Source organism: Cygnus olor, chromosome 3 (genome assembly GCF_009769625.2).
Source record: "Cygnus olor isolate bCygOlo1 chromosome 3, bCygOlo1.pri.v2, whole genome shotgun sequence".
In the NCBI taxonomy this organism is placed as follows: domain Eukaryota; kingdom Metazoa; phylum Chordata; class Aves; order Anseriformes; family Anatidae; genus Cygnus; species Cygnus olor.
The window spans coordinates 77,486,045-77,505,074 of NC_049171.1; the positions used below are offsets into that span (position 1 = coordinate 77,486,045).

General features: G+C 53.5%; 2 protein-coding genes across 2 annotated transcripts; both read left to right on the forward strand.

Moving 5' to 3' along the window:
• The first annotated feature begins 236 nt into the window (after positions 1-236).
• On the forward strand, positions 237-1,771 carry LOC121067740. The gene is made up of 2 exons (XM_040552575.1): positions 237-664; positions 820-1,771. The coding sequence occupies exon 2, from the start codon at positions 911-913 to the stop codon at positions 1,754-1,756; it is 846 nt and encodes a 281-aa protein (XP_040408509.1). The 5' UTR covers positions 237-664; positions 820-910; the 3' UTR covers positions 1,757-1,771.
• An 11,305-nt stretch (positions 1,772-13,076) lies between these two features.
• On the forward strand, positions 13,077-14,755 carry LOC121067725. Its single transcript, XM_040552553.1, has 2 exons — positions 13,077-13,649; positions 13,804-14,755. Exon 2 carries the CDS (start codon positions 13,895-13,897, stop codon positions 14,738-14,740), a length of 846 nt encoding a protein of 281 aa, XP_040408487.1. The 5' UTR covers positions 13,077-13,649; positions 13,804-13,894; the 3' UTR covers positions 14,741-14,755.
• The last annotated feature ends 4,275 nt before the right edge of the window (positions 14,756-19,030 follow it).

The following is a 19,030-nucleotide window of genomic DNA, read 5'->3' on the forward strand; positions in this document are numbered from 1 at the left end:
TCCTGGGGGAAGGATGGACGCCGTGGTACGGAGCCGTGTGGGAGCAGTTCTTGAAGAGCTGCTGCCTGTGGGCAGCCCCTGCAGGCTCAGTTCAGGCATCCCGTGGGAGGGACCCCATGTGGAGCAGGGGCAGAGAGGTGATAAGACAGCCTTCTGGAGTATCAACCATTCATTTTGTTTCTATGTCACTACTAGTTACTGGCCTCCCAAGAGATGTCCTGTGTCTGATGCCCACTCTCTTAGCATGCTTGTTCAACCAATTTGCAAGCCACTTAATGGTAAATCAAAGTGAAAAAAATTAAAGAAAAAAGACACATCAAAACACCATCCCAACCCAACAGTGTTTGTAACATGTGGGGCAAAGTGCTACAGGCCCTGTTGGGGCAGATGACCCATGGTGACATCACTGAGCGATGGGCTGTGACCCCGTAGCCCTCGCTGCTTATCTTGGGGCACCAGCAGAGGCCACGTCAGCCTAGCTCGTGGCTGGACTCCTGCTGAGCGTGTGTGCGAGGCTTGGAGCACTGAGCAAGGATTTGGTGGAGCCGTGCTGTGGGGCCGCCGGCAGCTGTTCTCAGTGCCCGTCCCCACAGTCATTGCCCGTGTTTCCCTGGCCCTGCCTGGCTCAGGCAGCCGGGGCCCCGCGGGACACAGCGCAGCGCAGGTGAGCTGTGCGGGGACACGTGCCCCAGGGCAGCCCGCAGGGGGCACAGGGTGGCCCAGACGTGGGGTTGGAGGGGTTCCTGCGGAGGTGCCAGGGGGGGCATTGCCTCTGCTCACCCTGGCAGTGAGTGACCTTGGCCTCTCTCCCTTGTGCAGATTCAGACATCCTTTGGCAGCTGCAGCGCCGGGGCAGGGGAGCAGCTTCTTCACCTCAGCTCTCCCCAGCCCACTGTAGAGCCCGGTGGTCATGGATATGCCATCGGACTGGACCTGCCCAGCCTGTGGGGACGGTCGGGATGATGTTGCCTTTGTGACCCCCTGTCTCCACCAGCTGTGCTATGGCTGTGCTCTGCGGTGGGCAAAGAAGAATCCAAGGTGCCTCTTCTGCAGGGAGACAATCAAAACCATCAAGTACTCGGTGAGGTCGGCCGATGATTACTTGGAGTGTGCTGTCCCAGAGCCCGCAGAGCACTTGGCTGAGGGCCAGCAGGATGAGCAGGGGGCTGTGGAGCCGGTGCCCAGGGCTCCTGAGCTCAGCTTCCCACCCGAGGTCTGGGCAGCGTTCTTCCGGGAGCACCCAGAAAACGTTGAGCCCCTGCTTGCGTGGCTGCAGCAGGAGCTGGAGACAATCTCCGGCTCCGAGTGGTGGGAGGTGGCTGCAGGCCTGAGCACAGTGATCGGCTTCCTGTGCGTCTACGGTCTTGACGAGGAGGTCTTGGTGCGGGCGCTGCAGCCTTGCCTCAAAAACCAGACACTGCCTTTCGTGGTGCGGCTCATCACTGCCGCTGTGGAGCTGTGCAGCACAGAGATCCGCCGGCAGCGTGACCGCCAGGACGCCCATGCTGCAGGGGGCCAGGAGGACAGCCCCGTGGCCGCCCACAGCCACGCCACCTCTCCAGGGGAGACTTGTGCCCCTGCCACCACAGAAGAGGAGGAGGCACCTGAGGAGCCAGGGCAGGCGGCAGCAGGTCCCTCTGCCCAGGGCAGGGACTGCTTGCCTGGGGGGCGCCGGCGCGCCCTGAAGAGGAGGGCCAGCAGCAGCCTACAGGACTCTCCCCAGCCCCGAAAGAGGCCGCCCCGACGGCAGCACTAGGCGGGCACTCCACGGCTGGCAGCATAACATCTGAAAATAAAGAAATGTTACTGAGAGTCTCTCTGTTACTGACAGTGCAGACATTGCTGCTGTCCATACCCATGTTGGTTTCACAGAATCACAGAATCACAGAATTGTAGGGGTGGAAGGGACCTCGAGAGGTCATCAGGTCCAACCCCTCTGCCAAAGCAGGCTCCCTAGAGCAAGAATCACAGAATCACAGAATCGTCTAGGTTGGAAGAGACCTCCAAGATCACCTAGCCCAACCTCTGACCTAACACTAGCAAGTCCTCCACTAAACCATATCCCTAAGCTCTACATCTAAACATCTTTTAAAGGCCTCCAGGGATGGTGACTCAACCACTTCCCTGGGCAGCCCATTCCAATGCCTAACAACCCTTTTGGTGAAGAAGTTCTTCCTAATATCCAACCTAAACCTCCCCTGGCGCAACTTTAGCCCATTCCCCCTCATCCTGTCACCGGGCATGTGGGAGAATAGATCAACCCCCACCTTGCTACAGCCTCCTTTAAGGTACCTGTAGAGTGCGATAAGGTCGCCCCTGAGCCTCCTCCAGACTGAACAATCCCAGCTCCCTCAGCCACTCCTCGTAAGGCTTGTTCTCCAGACCCCTCACCAGCTTCGTTGCCCTTCGCTGGACTTGCTGGAGCCCCTCGATGTCCTTCTTGTAGTGAGGGGCCCAAAACTGAACACAGTACTCGAGGTGCGGCCTCACCAGAGCCGAGTACAGGGGGACAATCACTTCCCTAGCCCTGCTGGCCACACTGTTTCTTATGCAAGCCAGGATGCTGTTGGCCTTCTTGGCCACCTGAGCACACTGCTGGCTCATCTTCAGCCAACTATCAACCAATACTCCCAGGTCCTTCTCTGCCAGGCAGCTTTCTAACCACTCAGATGGCTTTGCCAACCATCCTCAAACTTTCAGATCTAGAGGAACACTTTGGCTGCAGCCTAAAAGCCATGTGTACATAAGCTGCCCCAAGCCAGCCAATCTTCTTCCCATGACCTGCCAGAAAACAGCAATGGAGGCATGTAACCAAATTGAAGCCAAAACTTTCAGCCCAGTCCTTGACCTGAAGAGTGAGTGAGGATCCGGATCATGGCATTTATACGTGATGGTTTATATGCAGCCGAAGTAAATACACCCAGGGTGCCCTGAGCTGGAGGATCATGACAGTGGGAATGATAAACTCCCAACCGACCCTGAACGTGTGCGGGATTTGCTGCTCCACCTGGATCCATACAAGTCCATGGGTCCGGATGGGATTCATCCCAGGGTGCTTAAGGAGCTGGCTGACGTCACTGCGGGACCTCTGTCAATTATTTTTCAACGATCTTGGGAATCTGGAGAGGTCCCAGTAGACTGGAAGCTGGCAAATGTTGTGCCACTTTTCAAGAAGGGCAAGAAAGAAGACCCTAGCAATTACAGGCCTGTCAGTCTCACGTCAGTGCCTGGTAAAATTATGGAGAAGATGATCCTTGAAGTTATTGAAGCGCACCTGGGGGACAATGCAGTCATTGGTCCCAGCCAACATGGGTTCATGAGGGGTAGGTCCTGCCTAACAAATTTGGTTTCCTTTTATGATAAGATCACCCATCTAGTCGATCAAGGGAAACCAGCTGATGTGATCTTTTTGGACTTCCGCAAAGCTTTTGACATGGTTTCCCATAGGATCCTACTGGACAAAATGTCCAGCATACAACTAAACAAAAAAGTCATACTATGGGTGAGCAATTGGCTGACGGGCAGGGCTCAAAGGGTTGTGGTAAATGGGGCCACATCAGGCTGGCGGATGGTCACTAGTGGGGTCCCTCAAGGCTCCATTTTAGGGCCAGTCCTCTTCAATGTTTTTATAAACGATTTGGATGTAGGACTAGAAGGTGTTTTGAGCAAATTTGCTGACGACACCAAACTTGGAGGAGTTGTAGACTCGGCTGAGGGTGGAAAGGCCTTGCAGAGAGATCTGGACAGATTGGAGAGCTGGGCGATCACCAACCACATGAAGTTTAACAAAAGCAAGTGCCGGGTCCTGCACCTGGGACGGGGCAACCCTGGCTATACGCACAGGCTGGGCGACGAGATGCTGGAGAGCAGCCGCGCAGAGAAGGATCTGGGGGTTGTGGTTGACAGCAAGTTGAATATGAGCCAGCCGTGTGCCCTGGCAGCCAGGAGGGCCAACTGTACCCTGGGATGCATCAAGCACGGCATTGCTAGTCGGTCGAGGGAAGTGATTGTCCCGCTCTACTCTGCGCTGGTGCGGCCTCACCTCGAGTACTGTGTGCAGTTCTGGGCTCCACAGTACAAAAAGGACGTGAAACTGTTGGAGAGTGTCCAGGGGAGGGCGACGAAGATGGTGAAGGGCCTAGAGGGGAAGACATACGAGGAGCGGCTGAGGTCACTTGGCCTGTTCAGCCTGGAGAAGAGGAGGCTGAGGGGGCACCTCATCGCAGTCTACAATTTCCTCGCGAGGGGGAGTGGAGAGGCAGGCGCTGACCTATTCTCCGCAACCACCAGCAATAGGACCCGCAGGAACAGTGTTAAGCTGAGGCAGGGGAGGTTTAGGCTGGACATCAGGAAGAGGTTCTTCACCGAGAGGGTGGTCGCACACTGGAACAGGCTCTGCAGTGAAGTAGTCACTGCACCAAGCCTGTCTGAATTTAAGAAGCGATTGGACTGTGCACTTAGTCACATGGTCTAAAATTTTGGGTAGACCTGAGCGGTGCCAGGGGTTGGACTTGATGATCCTTATGGGTCCCTTCCAACTCAGGATATTCTATGATTCTATAAATACTGTAGTCAGAGGTCATGGGGCTAGATTTTGAAAAGTCCTGCATGAAGAAGAGATCTCAGAAAAGCAAATTTAAATAACATTAATGTCAAGAAAAGGAATTCTGATTGCTACATTCTTTATCTGTCATGACTAGACAGATGAAAATCTATGATAGCAATTTTGCCTTTAAGGTCATTTTCTTTTTTTTTTTTTTTAATTTCTTTTATTTATTTATTTATTTATTTATTTACCAGGCTCTGTACTAATTTTCCTCACAGAATGACTGACAGAAATATGACCCTTGTGCACCTTTTGTAGTTAATTCATTAGGTCAACTCTAACCACTAAGCCCTTTGTCAGGTTATTTCTCCTAGTGATAAGGAGCAATTGACCTTAAAACATTGAAGGCAGGTAGAAGAGCCTATTCCACAAGGTCTCTCGGCTCCACCCTTGTTAAGTGAAATCTGCCAGGTGTGGATCATTTGACCTTTGCTATATAGGAAGCATGAGGAGCTGGGGGAAATTGCCTGCCTGGGGGAGTTTGAGGTTGGCTTGTCTAGGGTGCTTTACCTCTCAGGGTGAAATGGACTCAGTGTTTCCCAGTAGGCTGCTTTTTCTTCATGTTTTCTACCATCTCTGTGAAATAGTTTTAGAAACTCCATGAGCTAGTTACGTTGGTGGTGCCTTCTCAGTACAGTAAAGCCCTGGTGGTACTACTTCACTGTGAAGCAGTTTGGAAGTGACTCAAATTCAGAAGCCAGCAGGTAAGTGTTCCTGGGTTCTACAGCTGTTTAATGTTGAGGAGTTTGAGTACTTCCTTCACCTTGTCTGTTTTCAGTCAAATTACTTATATGGATTCTAAGCTCCCTTCCCAGCCCTAAAAAAAAAAACACCAGCCAAACAAACAACAGAACACCAGCCAACAACCTCAGAAGCTCAAGTGCATACAGGTAAGCCTGACTTTGAAGAATGTTCTGAAGTATTTGTGAAGATACAACAACAGGCTGCGTGAAAAAGGTGCTTTAATGCGAACTCAAATTTTGCCTTGTGGTAAGTAGAAACAGATTTGCATGGATACTGGTTGTTGCATGTTAGTTACTTTCACTAAGTGGAAATAGTGAGAATGTGCTGTGCATAAAAGAAATACTGTTTTCACAATATGCAAGTCAAAAGCAGTACAAAGAAAGTCTGTCCTCTTCCCTAGAGGCCTGCGTCTGGGCCGTGGAGAAACTTTCGGAAGAGGTCCACCAACTTAAAGAGAATCGATCTCCCTCCCCACCTGTACAAACCAGAGCCTCAGTTATCAGAGGTAAGTGTCCTGCTGCGCAATGAAGATAACAGTGAATACACACACTGTGCCACCTGTGGTTTTCCCTACATGACCATGCAGAGGACATCAGAAAAAGGGATGAAAAATCTACTAGGACACTACAGGCACGGGAATGCAAACGGCAAGGGGGAAAAAAAAAGGGGGGGGTCCCTGAGAAAATTGCTGCTCCAACTTCCCGTGAGCTCTGGTCCCGTGAGCTCTGGTCCCGTGAGCTCTGGTCCCGTGAGCTCTGGTCCCGTGAGCTCTGGTCCCGTGAGCTCTGGTCCCGTGAGCTCTGGTCCCGTGAGCTCTGGTCCCGTGAGCTCTGGTCCCGTGAGCTCTGGTCCCGTGAGCTCTGGTCCCGTGAGCTCTGGTCCCGTGAGCTCTGGTCCCGTGAGCTCTGGTCCCGTGAGCTCTGGTCCCGTGAGCTCTGGTCCCGTGAGCTCTGGTCCCGTGAGCTCTGGTCCCCAGAGCTCTGGTCCCCAGAGCTCTGGTCCCCAGAGCTCTGGTCCCCAGAGCTCTGGTCCCCAGAGCTCTGGTCCCCAGAGCTCTGGTCCCCAGAGCTCTGGTCCCCAGAGCTCTGGTCCCCAGAGCTCTGGTCCCCAGAGCTCTGGTCCCCAGAGCTCTGGTCCCCAGAGCTCTGGTCCCCAGAGCTCTGGTCCCCAGAGCTCTGGTCCCCAGAGCTCTGGTCCCCAGAGCTCTGGTCCCCAGAGCTCTGGTCCCCAGAGCTCTGGTCCCCAGAGCTCTGGTCCCCAGAGCTCTGGTCCCCAGAGCTCTGGTCCCCAGAGCTCTGGTCCCCAGAGCTCTGGTCCCCAGAGCTCTGGTCCCCAGAGCTCTGGTCCCCAGAGCTCTGGTCCCCAGAGCTCTGGTCCCCAGAGCTCTGGTCCCCAGAGCTCTGGTCCCCAGAGCTCTGGTCCCCAGAGCTCTGGTCCCCAGAGCTCTGGTCCCCAGAGCTCTGGTCCCCAGAGCTCTGGTCCCCAGAGCTCTGGTCCCCAGAGCTCTGGTCCCCAGAGCTCTGGTCCCCAGAGCTCTGGTCCCCAGAGCTCTGGTCCCCAGAGCTCTGGTCCCCAGCGCTCTGGTCCCCAGAGCTCTGGTCCCCAGAGCTCTGGTCCCCAGAGCTCTGGTCCCCAGAGCTCTGGTCCCCAGAGCTCTGGTCCCCAGAGCTCTGGTCCCCAGAGCTCTGGTCCCCAGAGCTCTGGTCCCCAGAGCTCTGGTCCCGTGAGCTCTGGTCCCGTGAGCTCTGGTCCCCAGAGCTCTGGTCCCCAGAGCTCTGGTCCCCAGAGCTCTGGTCCCCAGAGCTCTGGTCCCCAGAGCTCTGGTCCCCAGAGCTCTGGTCCCCAGAGCTCTGGTCCCGTGAGCTCTGGTCCCGTGAGCTCTGGTCCCGAGAGCTCTGGTCCCGTGAGCTCTGGTCCCCAGAGCTCTGGTCCCCAGAGCTCTGGTCCCCAGAGCTCTGGTCCCGTGAGCTCTGGTCCCGTGAGCTCTGGTCCCGTGAGCTCTGGTCCCCAGAGCTCTGGTCCCCAGAGCTCTGGTCCCCAGAGCTCTGGTCCCCAGAGCTCTGGTCCCCAGAGCTCTGGTCCCCAGAGCTCTGGTCCCCTTGTTTTCTGAGTCTGTTTGGTTTAATAACTGGCTATAGGGGGAAAAAAAAAAAGAAAAAAAAAAGGTTTACTAAGGAAGGAACTAGCCCACACCATCCTTTTCTGCTCTGAAGACTCAAAGATGCAACTCCAGGAGATACGTACTACCAGGATGTGGAACCCTGCTCTCAGTGTTGGGTTATGTGATGAACGGCTCACCTACGCACCCACAAAGGATCCTGGGGGTACAGTGGCAGATGAGGGCACAGTCACAGCCTACTTCTATTTTTGCTCCTTTCCAATTAATCATGAAAACAAAATTCAGATTTTCTCTATCCTGTATTCCTGGTACTTCCACTGACTGCGTCCAATGATTTTCATAGTGGATTTTCTCCATTTCTCCAGCCAATCCTCCTATTTTCTGGAGACTTGCAAAGCTTCCCAAAGAAGGACCATATCTCACTGTCAACAAGGAAATGCTTCCTCACCCTTGGCCTCTCTCCCTTGTGGAGATTCAGACATCCTTTGGCAGCTGCAGCGCCGGGGCAGGGGAGCAGCTTCTTCACCTCAGCTCTCCCCAGCCCACTGTAGAGCCCGGTGGTCATGGATATGCCATCGGACTGGACCTGCCCAGCCTGTGGGGACGGTCGGGATGATGTTGCCTTTGTGACCCCCTGTCTCCACCAGCTGTGCTATGGCTGTGCTCTGCGGTGGGCAAAGAAGAATCCAAGGTGCCTCTTCTGCAGGGAGACAATCAAAACCATCAAGTACTCGGTGAGGTCGGCCGATGATTACTTGGAGTGTGCTGTCCCAGAGCCCGCAGAGCACTTGGCTGAGGGCCAGCAGGATGAGCAGGGGGCTGTGGAGCCGGTGCCCAGGGCTCCTGAGCTCAGCTTCCCACCCGAGGTCTGGGCAGCGTTCTTCCGGGAGCACCCAGAAAACGTTGAGCCCCTGCTTGCGTGGCTGCAGCAGGAGCTGGAGACAATCTCCGGCTCCGAGTGGTGGGAGGTGGCTGCAGGCCTGAGCACAGTGATCGGCTTCCTGTGCGTCTACGGTCTTGACGAGGAGGTCTTGGTGCGGGCGCTGCAGCCTTGCCTCAAAAACCAGACACTGCCTTTCGTGGTGCGGCTCATCACTGCCGCTGTGGAGCTGTGCAGCACAGAGATCCGCCGGCAGCGTGACCGCCAGGACGCCCATGCTGCAGGGGGCCAGGAGGACAGCCCCGTGGCCGCCCACAGCCACGCCACCTCTCCAGGGGAGACTTGTGCCCCTGCCACCACAGAAGAGGAGGAGGCACCTGAGGAGCCAGGGCAGGCGGCAGCAGGTCCCTCTGCCCAGGGCAGGGACTGCTTGCCTGGGGGGCGCCGGCGCGCCCTGAAGAGGAGGGCCAGCAGCAGCCTACAGGACTCTCCCCAGCCCCGAAAGAGGCCGCCCCGACGGCAGCACTAGGCGGGCACTCCACGGCTGGCAGCATAACATCTGAAAATAAAGAAATGTTACTGAGAGTCTCTCTGTTACTGACAGTGCAGACATTGCTGCTGTCCATACCCATGTTGGTTTCACAGAATCACAGAATCACAGAATTGTAGGGGTGGAAGGGACCTCGAGAGGTCATCAGGTCCAACCCCTCTGCCAAAGCAGGCTCCCTAGAGCAAGAATCACAGAATCACAGAATCGTCTAGGTTGGAAGAGACCTCCAAGATCACCTAGCCCAACCTCTGACCTAACACTAGCAAGTCCTCCACTAAACCATATCCCTAAGCTCTACATCTAAACATCTTTTAAAGGCCTCCAGGGATGGTGACTCAACCACTTCCCTGGGCAGCCCATTCCAATGCCTAACAACCCTTTTGGTGAAGAAGTTCTTCCTAATATCCAACCTAAACCTCCCCTGGCGCAACTTTAGCCCATTCCCCCTCATCCTGTCACCGGGCATGTGGGAGAATAGATCAACCCCCACCTTGCTACAGCCTCCTTTAAGGTACCTGTAGAGTGCGATAAGGTCGCCCCTGAGCCTCCTCCAGACTGAACAATCCCAGCTCCCTCAGCCACTCCTCGTAAGGCTTGTTCTCCAGACCCCTCACCAGCTTCGTTGCCCTTCGCTGGACTTGCTGGAGCCCCTCGATGTCCTTCTTGTAGTGAGGGGCCCAAAACTGAACACAGTACTCGAGGTGCGGCCTCACCAGAGCCGAGTACAGGGGGACAATCACTTCCCTAGCCCTGCTGGCCACACTGTTTCTTATGCAAGCCAGGATGCTGTTGGCCTTCTTGGCCACCTGAGCACACTGCTGGCTCATCTTCAGCCAACTATCAACCAATACTCCCAGGTCCTTCTCTGCCAGGCAGCTTTCTAACCACTCAGATGGCTTTGCCAACCATCCTCAAACTTTCAGATCTAGAGGAACACTTTGGCTGCAGCCTAAAAGCCATGTGTACATAAGCTGCCCCAAGCCAGCCAATCTTCTTCCCATGACCTGCCAGAAAACAGCAATGGAGGCATGTAACCAAATTGAAGCCAAAACTTTCAGCCCAGTCCTTGACCTGAAGAGTGAGTGAGGATCCGGATCATGGCATTTATACGTGATGGTTTATATGCAGCCGAAGTAAATACACCCAGGGTGCCCTGAGCTGGAGGATCATGACAGTGGGAATGATAAACTCCCAACCGACCCTGAACGTGTGCGGGATTTGCTGCTCCACCTGGATCCATACAAGTCCATGGGTCCGGATGGGATTCATCCCAGGGTGCTTAAGGAGCTGGCTGACGTCACTGCGGGACCTCTGTCAATTATTTTTCAACGATCTTGGGAATCTGGAGAGGTCCCAGTAGACTGGAAGCTGGCAAATGTTGTGCCACTTTTCAAGAAGGGCAAGAAAGAAGACCCTAGCAATTACAGGCCTGTCAGTCTCACGTCAGTGCCTGGTAAAATTATGGAGAAGATGATCCTTGAAGTTATTGAAGCGCACCTGGGGGACAATGCAGTCATTGGTCCCAGCCAACATGGGTTCATGAGGGGTAGGTCCTGCCTAACAAATTTGGTTTCCTTTTATGATAAGATCACCCATCTAGTCGATCAAGGGAAACCAGCTGATGTGATCTTTTTGGACTTCCGCAAAGCTTTTGACATGGTTTCCCATAGGATCCTACTGGACAAAATGTCCAGCATACAACTAAACAAAAAAGTCATACTATGGGTGAGCAATTGGCTGACGGGCAGGGCTCAAAGGGTTGTGGTAAATGGGGCCACATCAGGCTGGCGGATGGTCACTAGTGGGGTCCCTCAAGGCTCCATTTTAGGGCCAGTCCTCTTCAATGTTTTTATAAACGATTTGGATGTAGGACTAGAAGGTGTTTTGAGCAAATTTGCTGACGACACCAAACTTGGAGGAGTTGTAGACTCGGCTGAGGGTGGAAAGGCCTTGCAGAGAGATCTGGACAGATTGGAGAGCTGGGCGATCACCAACCACATGAAGTTTAACAAAAGCAAGTGCCGGGTCCTGCACCTGGGACGGGGCAACCCTGGCTATACGCACAGGCTGGGCGACGAGATGCTGGAGAGCAGCCGCGCAGAGAAGGATCTGGGGGTTGTGGTTGACAGCAAGTTGAATATGAGCCAGCCGTGTGCCCTGGCAGCCAGGAGGGCCAACTGTACCCTGGGATGCATCAAGCACGGCATTGCTAGTCGGTCGAGGGAAGTGATTGTCCCGCTCTACTCTGCGCTGGTGCGGCCTCACCTCGAGTACTGTGTGCAGTTCTGGGCTCCACAGTACAAAAAGGACGTGAAACTGTTGGAGAGTGTCCAGGGGAGGGCGACGAAGATGGTGAAGGGCCTAGAGGGGAAGACATACGAGGAGCGGCTGAGGTCACTTGGCCTGTTCAGCCTGGAGAAGAGGAGGCTGAGGGGGCACCTCATCGCAGTCTACAATTTCCTCGCGAGGGGGAGTGGAGAGGCAGGCGCTGACCTATTCTCCGCAACCACCAGCAATAGGACCCGCAGGAACAGTGTTAAGCTGAGGCAGGGGAGGTTTAGGCTGGACATCAGGAAGAGGTTCTTCACCGAGAGGGTGGTCGCACACTGGAACAGGCTCCGCAGTGAAGTAGTCACTGCACCAAGCCTGTCTGAATTTAAGAAGCGATTGGACTGTGCACTTAGTCACATGGTCTAAAATTTTGGGTAGACCTGAGCGGTGCCAGGGGTTGGACTTGATGATCCTTATGGGTCCCTTCCAACTCAGGATATTCTATGATTCTATAAATACTGTAGTCAGAGGTCATGGGGCTAGATTTTGAAAAGTCCTGCATGAAGAAGAGATCTCAGAAAAGCAAATTTAAATAACATTAATGTCAAGAAAAGGAATTCTGATTGCTACATTCTTTATCTGTCATGACTAGACAGATGAAAATCTATGATAGCAATTTTGCCTTTAAGGTCATTTTCTTTTTTTTTTTTTTTAATTTCTTTTATTTATTTATTTATTTATTTATTTACCAGGCTCTGTACTAATTCGGTGGAACCCTGCTCTCAGTGTTGGGTTATGTGATGAACGGCTCACCTACGCACCCACAAAGGATCCTGGGGGTACAGTGGCAGATGAGGGCACAGCCACAGCCTACTTCTATTTTTGCTCCTTTCCAATTAATCATGAAAACAAAATTCAGATTTTCTCTATCCTGTATTCCTGGTACTTCCACTGACTGCGTCCAATGATTTTCATAGTGGATTTTCTCCATTTCTCCAGCCAATCCTCCTATTTTCTGGAGACTTGCAAAGCTTCCCAAAGAAGGACCATATCTCACTGTCAACAAGGAAATGCTTCTTTTCCCTAAGACAGAAATCAATGAAAGAGTAAGGCATGAAGTGAATCCACAGACAAGCATGTAGCAGGCAGACGGTATTTTACAGACAATGAAGGCCCAAGCTCTCTCCTATTAAAGTCAATAAAAGTTATGCTAATTCTAGCTAGGGCTCTAATACCTCTCAAATATATATCAGGTTTGTGTGGCAAGGGCTACCAGCAGGGGCCTGCAGGGGTGGCCGATGTGAGCAGAGCGCAGCAGCTGCCCCATGTCAGAGCAGAGCCAGCTCCAGCTGCTTCAAAAGGGACCCGCCGCTGGCCAGAGCCAAGCCAACAAGCCAACAAGTGGTGTTGTTTGCACCTTTCTGAGAGCATATTTAAGAAAGGGAAAAGAACTGCTACACCACAGCAGCTGGGAGAGTGTGGAATGAGATCCAGCCCTGCAGCCCCCAAGGGCAGTGGAGGTGCTCCAGGCACGCAGCAGCAGTTCCCCTGCGGCCTGTGGAGAGGCCCCTGGTGGAGCAGGCTGTCCCCCTGCAGTCCATGGGTCCCACATGGGGCAGATCTCCACGCTGCAGCCTGTGGAGGATCCCCCGGTGGAGCAGGTGGATGTGGCCTGCAGGAGGCTGCGGCCCATGGAGAGCCCCCGCAGAAGCAGGCCCCGGGCCGGAGCTGCAGCCCGTGGAGAGGAGCCCACGCAGGAGCAGGGGGTCTGGGGGGAGCTGCCGCCCATGGGGGACCCGTGCTGGAGCAGTTTGCTCCTGGGGGAAGGATGGACGCCGTGGTACGGAGCCGTGTGGGAGCAGTTCTTGAAGAGCTGCTGCCTGTGGGCAGCCCCTGCAGGCTCAGTTCAGGCATCCCGTGGGAGGGACCCCATGTGGAGCAGGGGCAGAGAGGTGATAAGACAGCCTTCTGGAGTATCAACCATTCATTTTGTTTCTATGTCACTACTAGTTACTGGCCTCCCAAGAGATGTCCTGTGTCTGATCCCCACTCTCTTAGCATGCTTGTTCAACCAATTTGCAAGCCACTTAATGGTAAATCAAAGTGAAAAAAATTAAAGAAAAAAGACACATGAAAACACCATCCCAACCCAACAGTGTTTGTAACATGTGGGGCAAAGTGCTACAGGCCCTGTTGGGGCAGATGACCCATGGTGACATCACTGAGCGATGGGCTGTGACCCCGTAGCCCTCGCTGCTTATCTTGGGGCACCAGCAGAGGCCACGTCAGCCTAGCTCGTGGCTGGACTCCTGCTGAGCGTGTGTGCGAGGCTTGGAGCACTGAGCAAGGATTTGGTGGAGCCGTGCTGTGGGGCCGCCGGCAGCTGTTCTCAGTGCCCGTCCCCACAGTCATTGCCCGTGTTTCCCTGGCCCTGCCTGGCTCAGGCAGCCGGGGCCCCGCGGGACACAGCGCAGCGCAGGTGAGCTGTGCGGGGACACGTGCCCCAGGGCAGCCCGCAGGGGGCACAGGGTGGCCCAGACGTGGGGTTGGAGGGGTTCCTGCGGAGGTGCCAGGGGGGCATTGCCTCTGCTCACCCTGGCAGTGAGTGACCTTGGCCTCTCTCCCTTGTGCAGATTCAGACATCCTTTGGCAGCTGCAGCGCCGGGGCAGGGGAGCAGCTTCTTCACCTCAGCTCTCCCCAGCCCACTGTAGAGCCCGGTGGTCATGGATATGCCATCGGACTGGACCTGCCCAGCCTGTGGGGACGGTCGGGATGATGTTGCCTTTGTGACCCCCTGTCTCCACCAGCTGTGCTATGGCTGTGCTCTGCGGTGGGCAAAGAAGAATCCAAGGTGCCTCTTCTGCAGGGAGACAATCAAAACCATCAAGTACTCGGTGAGGTCGGCCGATGATTACTTGGAGTGTGCTGTCCCAGAGCCCGCAGAGCACTTGGCTGAGGGCCAGCAGGATGAGCAGGGGGCTGTGGAGCCGGTGCCCAGGGCTCCTGAGCTCAGCTTCCCACCCGAGGTCTGGGCAGCGTTCTTCCGGGAGCACCCAGAAAACGTTGAGCCCCTGCTTGCGTGGCTGCAGCAGGAGCTGGAGACAATCTCCGGCTCCGAGTGGTGGGAGGTGGCTGCAGGCCTGAGCACAGTGATCGGCTTCCTGTGCGTCTACGGTCTTGACGAGGAGGTCTTGGTGCGGGCGCTGCAGCCTTGCCTCAAAAACCAGACACTGCCTTTCGTGGTGCGGCTCATCACTGCCGCTGTGGAGCTGTGCAGCACAGAGATCCGCCGGCAGCGTGACCGCCAGGACGCCCATGCTGCAGGGGGCCAGGAGGACAGCCCCGTGGCCGCCCACAGCCACGCCACCTCTCCAGGGGAGACTTGTGCCCCTGCCACCACAGAAGAGGAGGAGGCACCTGAGGAGCCAGGGCAGGCGGCAGCAGGTCCCTCTGCCCAGGGCAGGGACTGCTTGCCTGGGGGGCGCCGGCGCGCCCTGAAGAGGAGGGCCAGCAGCAGCCTACAGGACTCTCCCCAGCCCCGAAAGAGGCCGCCCCGACGGCAGCACTAGGCGGGCACTCCACGGCTGGCAGCATAACATCTGAAAATAAAGAAATGTTACTGAGAGTCTCTCTGTTACTGACAGTGCAGACATTGCTGCTGTCCATACCCATGTTGGTTTCACAGAATCACAGAATCACAGAATTGTAGGGGTGGAAGGGACCTCGAGAGGTCATCAGGTCCAACCCCTCTGCCAAAGCAGGCTCCCTAGAGCAAGAATCACAGAATCACAGAATCGTCTAGGTTGGAAGAGACCTCCAAGATCACCTAGCCCAACCTCTGACCTAACACTAGCAAGTCCTCCACTAAACCATATCCCTAAGCTCTACATCTAAACATCTTTTAAAGGCCTCCAGGGATGGTGACTCAACCACTTCCCTGGGCAGCCCATTCCAATGCCTAACAACCCTTTTGGTGAAGAAGTTCTTCCTAATATCCAACCTAAACCTCCCCTGGCGCAACTTTAGCCCATTCCCCCTCATCCTGTCACCGGGCATGTGGGAGAATAGATCAACCCCCACCTTGCTACAGCCTCCTTTAAGGTACCTGTAGAGTGCGATAAGGTCGCCCCTGAGCCTCCTCCAGACTGAACAATCCCAGCTCCCTCAGCCACTCCTCGTAAGGCTTGTTCTCCAGACCCCTCACCAGCTTCGTTGCCCTTCGCTGGACTTGCTGGAGCCCCTCGATGTCCTTCTTGTAGTGAGGGGCCCAAAACTGAACACAGTACTCGAGGTGCGGCCTCACCAGAGCCGAGTACAGGGGGACAATCACTTCCCTAGCCCTGCTGGCCACACTGTTTCTTATGCAAGCCAGGATGCTGTTGGCCTTCTTGGCCACCTGAGCACACTGCTGGCTCATCTTCAGCCAACTATCAACCAATACTCCCAGGTCCTTCTCTGCCAGGCAGCTTTCTAACCACTCAGATGGCTTTGCCAACCATCCTCAAACTTTCAGATCTAGAGGAACACTTTGGCTGCAGCCTAAAAGCCATGTGTACATAAGCTGCCCCAAGCCAGCCAATCTTCTTCCCATGACCTGCCAGAAAACAGCAATGGAGGCATGTAACCAAATTGAAGCCAAAACTTTCAGCCCAGTCCTTGACCTGAAGAGTGAGTGAGGATCCGGATCATGGCATTTATACGTGATGGTTTATATGCAGCCGAAGTAAATACACCCAGGGTGCCCTGAGCTGGAGGATCATGACAGTGGGAATGATAAACTCCCAACCGACCCTGAACGTGTGCGGGATTTGCTGCTCCACCTGGATCCATACAAGTCCATGGGTCCGGATGGGATTCATCCCAGGGTGCTTAAGGAGCTGGCTGACGTCACTGCGGGACCTCTGTCAATTATTTTTCAACGATCTTGGGAATCTGGAGAGGTCCCAGTAGACTGGAAGCTGGCAAATGTTGTGCCACTTTTCAAGAAGGGCAAGAAAGAAGACCCTAGCAATTACAGGCCTGTCAGTCTCACGTCAGTGCCTGGTAAAATTATGGAGAAGATGATCCTTGAAGTTATTGAAGCGCACCTGGGGGACAATGCAGTCATTGGTCCCAGCCAACATGGGTTCATGAGGGGTAGGTCCTGCCTAACAAATTTGGTTTCCTTTTATGATAAGATCACCCATCTAGTCGATCAAGGGAAACCAGCTGATGTGATCTTTTTGGACTTCCGCAAAGCTTTTGACATGGTTTCCCATAGGATCCTACTGGACAAAATGTCCAGCATACAACTAAACAAAAAAGTCATACTATGGGTGAGCAATTGGCTGACGGGCAGGGCTCAGAGGGTTGTGGTAAATGGGGCCACATCAGGCTGGCGGATGGTCACTAGTGGGGTCCCTCAAGGCTCCATTTTAGGGCCAGTCCTCTTCAATGTTTTTATAAACGATTTGGATGTAGGACTAGAAGGTGTTTTGAGCAAATTTGCTGACGACACCAAACTTGGAGGAGTTGTAGACTCGGCTGAGGGTGGAAAGGCCTTGCAGAGAGATCTGGACAGATTGGAGAGCTGGGCGATCACCAACCACATGAAGTTTAACAAAAGCAAGTGCCGGGTCCTGCACCTGGGACGGGGCAACCCTGGCTATACGCACAGGCTGGGCGACGAGATGCTGGAGAGCAGCCGCGCAGAGAAGGATCTGGGGGTTGTGGTTGACAGCAAGTTGAATATGAGCCAGCCGTGTGCCCTGGCAGCCAGGAGGGCCAACTGTACCCTGGGATGCATCAAGCACGGCATTGCTAGTCGGTCGAGGGAAGTGATTGTCCCGCTCTACTCTGCGCTGGTGCGGCCTCACCTCGAGTACTGTGTGCAGTTCTGGGCTCCACAGTACAAAAAGGACGTGAAACTGTTGGAGAGTGTCCAGGGGAGGGCGACGAAGATGGTGAAGGGCCTAGAGGGGAAGACATACGAGGAGCGGCTGAGGTCACTTGGCCTGTTCAGCCTGGAGAAGAGGAGGCTGAGGGGGCACCTCATCGCAGTCTACAATTTCCTCGCGAGGGGGAGTGGAGAGGCAGGCGCTGACCTATTCTCCGCAACCACCAGCAATAGGACCCGCAGGAACAGTGTTAAGCTGAGGCAGGGGAGGTTTAGGCTGGACATCAGGAAGAGGTTCTTCACCGAGAGGGTGGTCGCACACTGGAACAGGCTCCGCAGTGAAGTAGTCACTGCACCAAGCCTGTCTGAATTTAAGAAGCGATTGGACTGTGCACTTAGTCACATGGTCTAAAATTTTGGGTAGACCTGAGCGGTGCCAGGGGTTGGACTTGATGATCCTTATGGGTCCCTTCCAACTCAGGATATTCTATGATTCTATAAATACTGTAGTCAGAGGTCATGGGGCTAGATTTTGAAAAGTCCTGCATGAAGAAGAGATCTCAGAAAAGCAAATTTAAATAACATTAATGTCAAGAAAAGGAATTCTGATTGCTACATTCTTTATCTGTCATGACTAGACAGATGAAAATCTATGATAGCAATTTTGCCTTTAAGGTCATTTTCTTTTTTTTTTTTTTTAATTTCTTTTATTTATTTATTTATTGATTGATTTACCAGGCTCTGTACTAATTTTCCTCACAGAATGACTGACAGAAATATGACCCTTGTGCACCTTTTGTAGTTAATTCATTAGGTCAACTCTAACCACTAAGCCCTTTGTCAGGTTATTTCTCCTAGTGATAAGGAGCAATTGACCTTAAAACATTGAAGGCAGGTAGAAGAGCCTATTCCACAAGGTCTCTCGGCTCCACCCTTGTTAAGTGAAATCTGCCAGGTGTGGATCATTTGACCTTTGCTATATAGGAAGCATGAGGAGCTGGGGGAAATTGCCTGCCTGGGGGAGTTTGAGGTTTGGCTTGTCTAGGGTGCTTTTCCTCTCAGGGTGAAATGGACTCAGTGTTTCCCAGTAGGCTGCTTTTTCTTCATGTTTTCTACCATCTCTGTGAAATAGTTTTAGAAACTCCATGAGCTAGTTACGTTGGTGGTGCCTTCTCAGTACAGTAAAGCCCTGGTGGTACTACTTCACTGTGAAGCAGTTTGGAAGTGACTCAAATTCAGAAGCCAGCAGGTAAGTGTTCCTGGGTTCTACAGCTGTTTAATGTTGAGGAGTTTGAGTACTTCCTTCACCTTGTCTGTTTTCAGTCAAATTACTTATATGGATTCTAAGCTCCCTTCCCAGCCCTAAAAAAAAAACACCAGCCAAACAAACAACAGAACACCAGCCAACAACCTCAGAAGCTCAAGTGCATACAGGTAAGCCTGACTTTGAAGAATGTTCTGAAGTATTTGTGAAGATACAACAACAGGCTGCGTGAAAAAGGTGCTTTAATGTGAACTCAAATTTTGCCTTGTGGTAAGTAGAAACAGATTTGCATGGATACTGGTTGTTGCATGTTAGTTACTTTCACTAAGTGGAAATAGTGAGAATGTGCTGTGCATAAAAGAAATACTGTTTTCACAATATGCAAGTCAAAAGCAGTACAAAGAAAGTCTGTCCTCTTCCCTAGAGGCCTGCGTCTGGGCCGTGGAGAAACTTTCGGAAGAGGTCCACCAACTTAAAGAGAATCGATCTCCCTCCCCACCTGTACAAACCAGAGCCTCAGTTATCAGAGGTAAGTGTCCTGCTGCGCAATGAAGATAACAGTGAATACACACACTGTGCCACCCTGTGGTTTTCCCTACATGACCATGCAGAGGACATCAGAAAAAGGGATGAAAAATCTACTAGGACACTACAGGCACGGGAATGCAAACGGCAAGGGGGAAAAAAAAAGGGGGGGGTCCCTGAGAAAATTGCTGCTCC

Coding starts and splice junctions, on each gene's coding strand:
- LOC121067740 (XM_040552575.1), top strand. CDS start 911: ATGGATATGCCATCGGACTGGACCTGCCCAGCCTGTGGGGACGGTCGG.
- LOC121067725 (XM_040552553.1), top strand. CDS start 13,895: ATGGATATGCCATCGGACTGGACCTGCCCAGCCTGTGGGGACGGTCGG.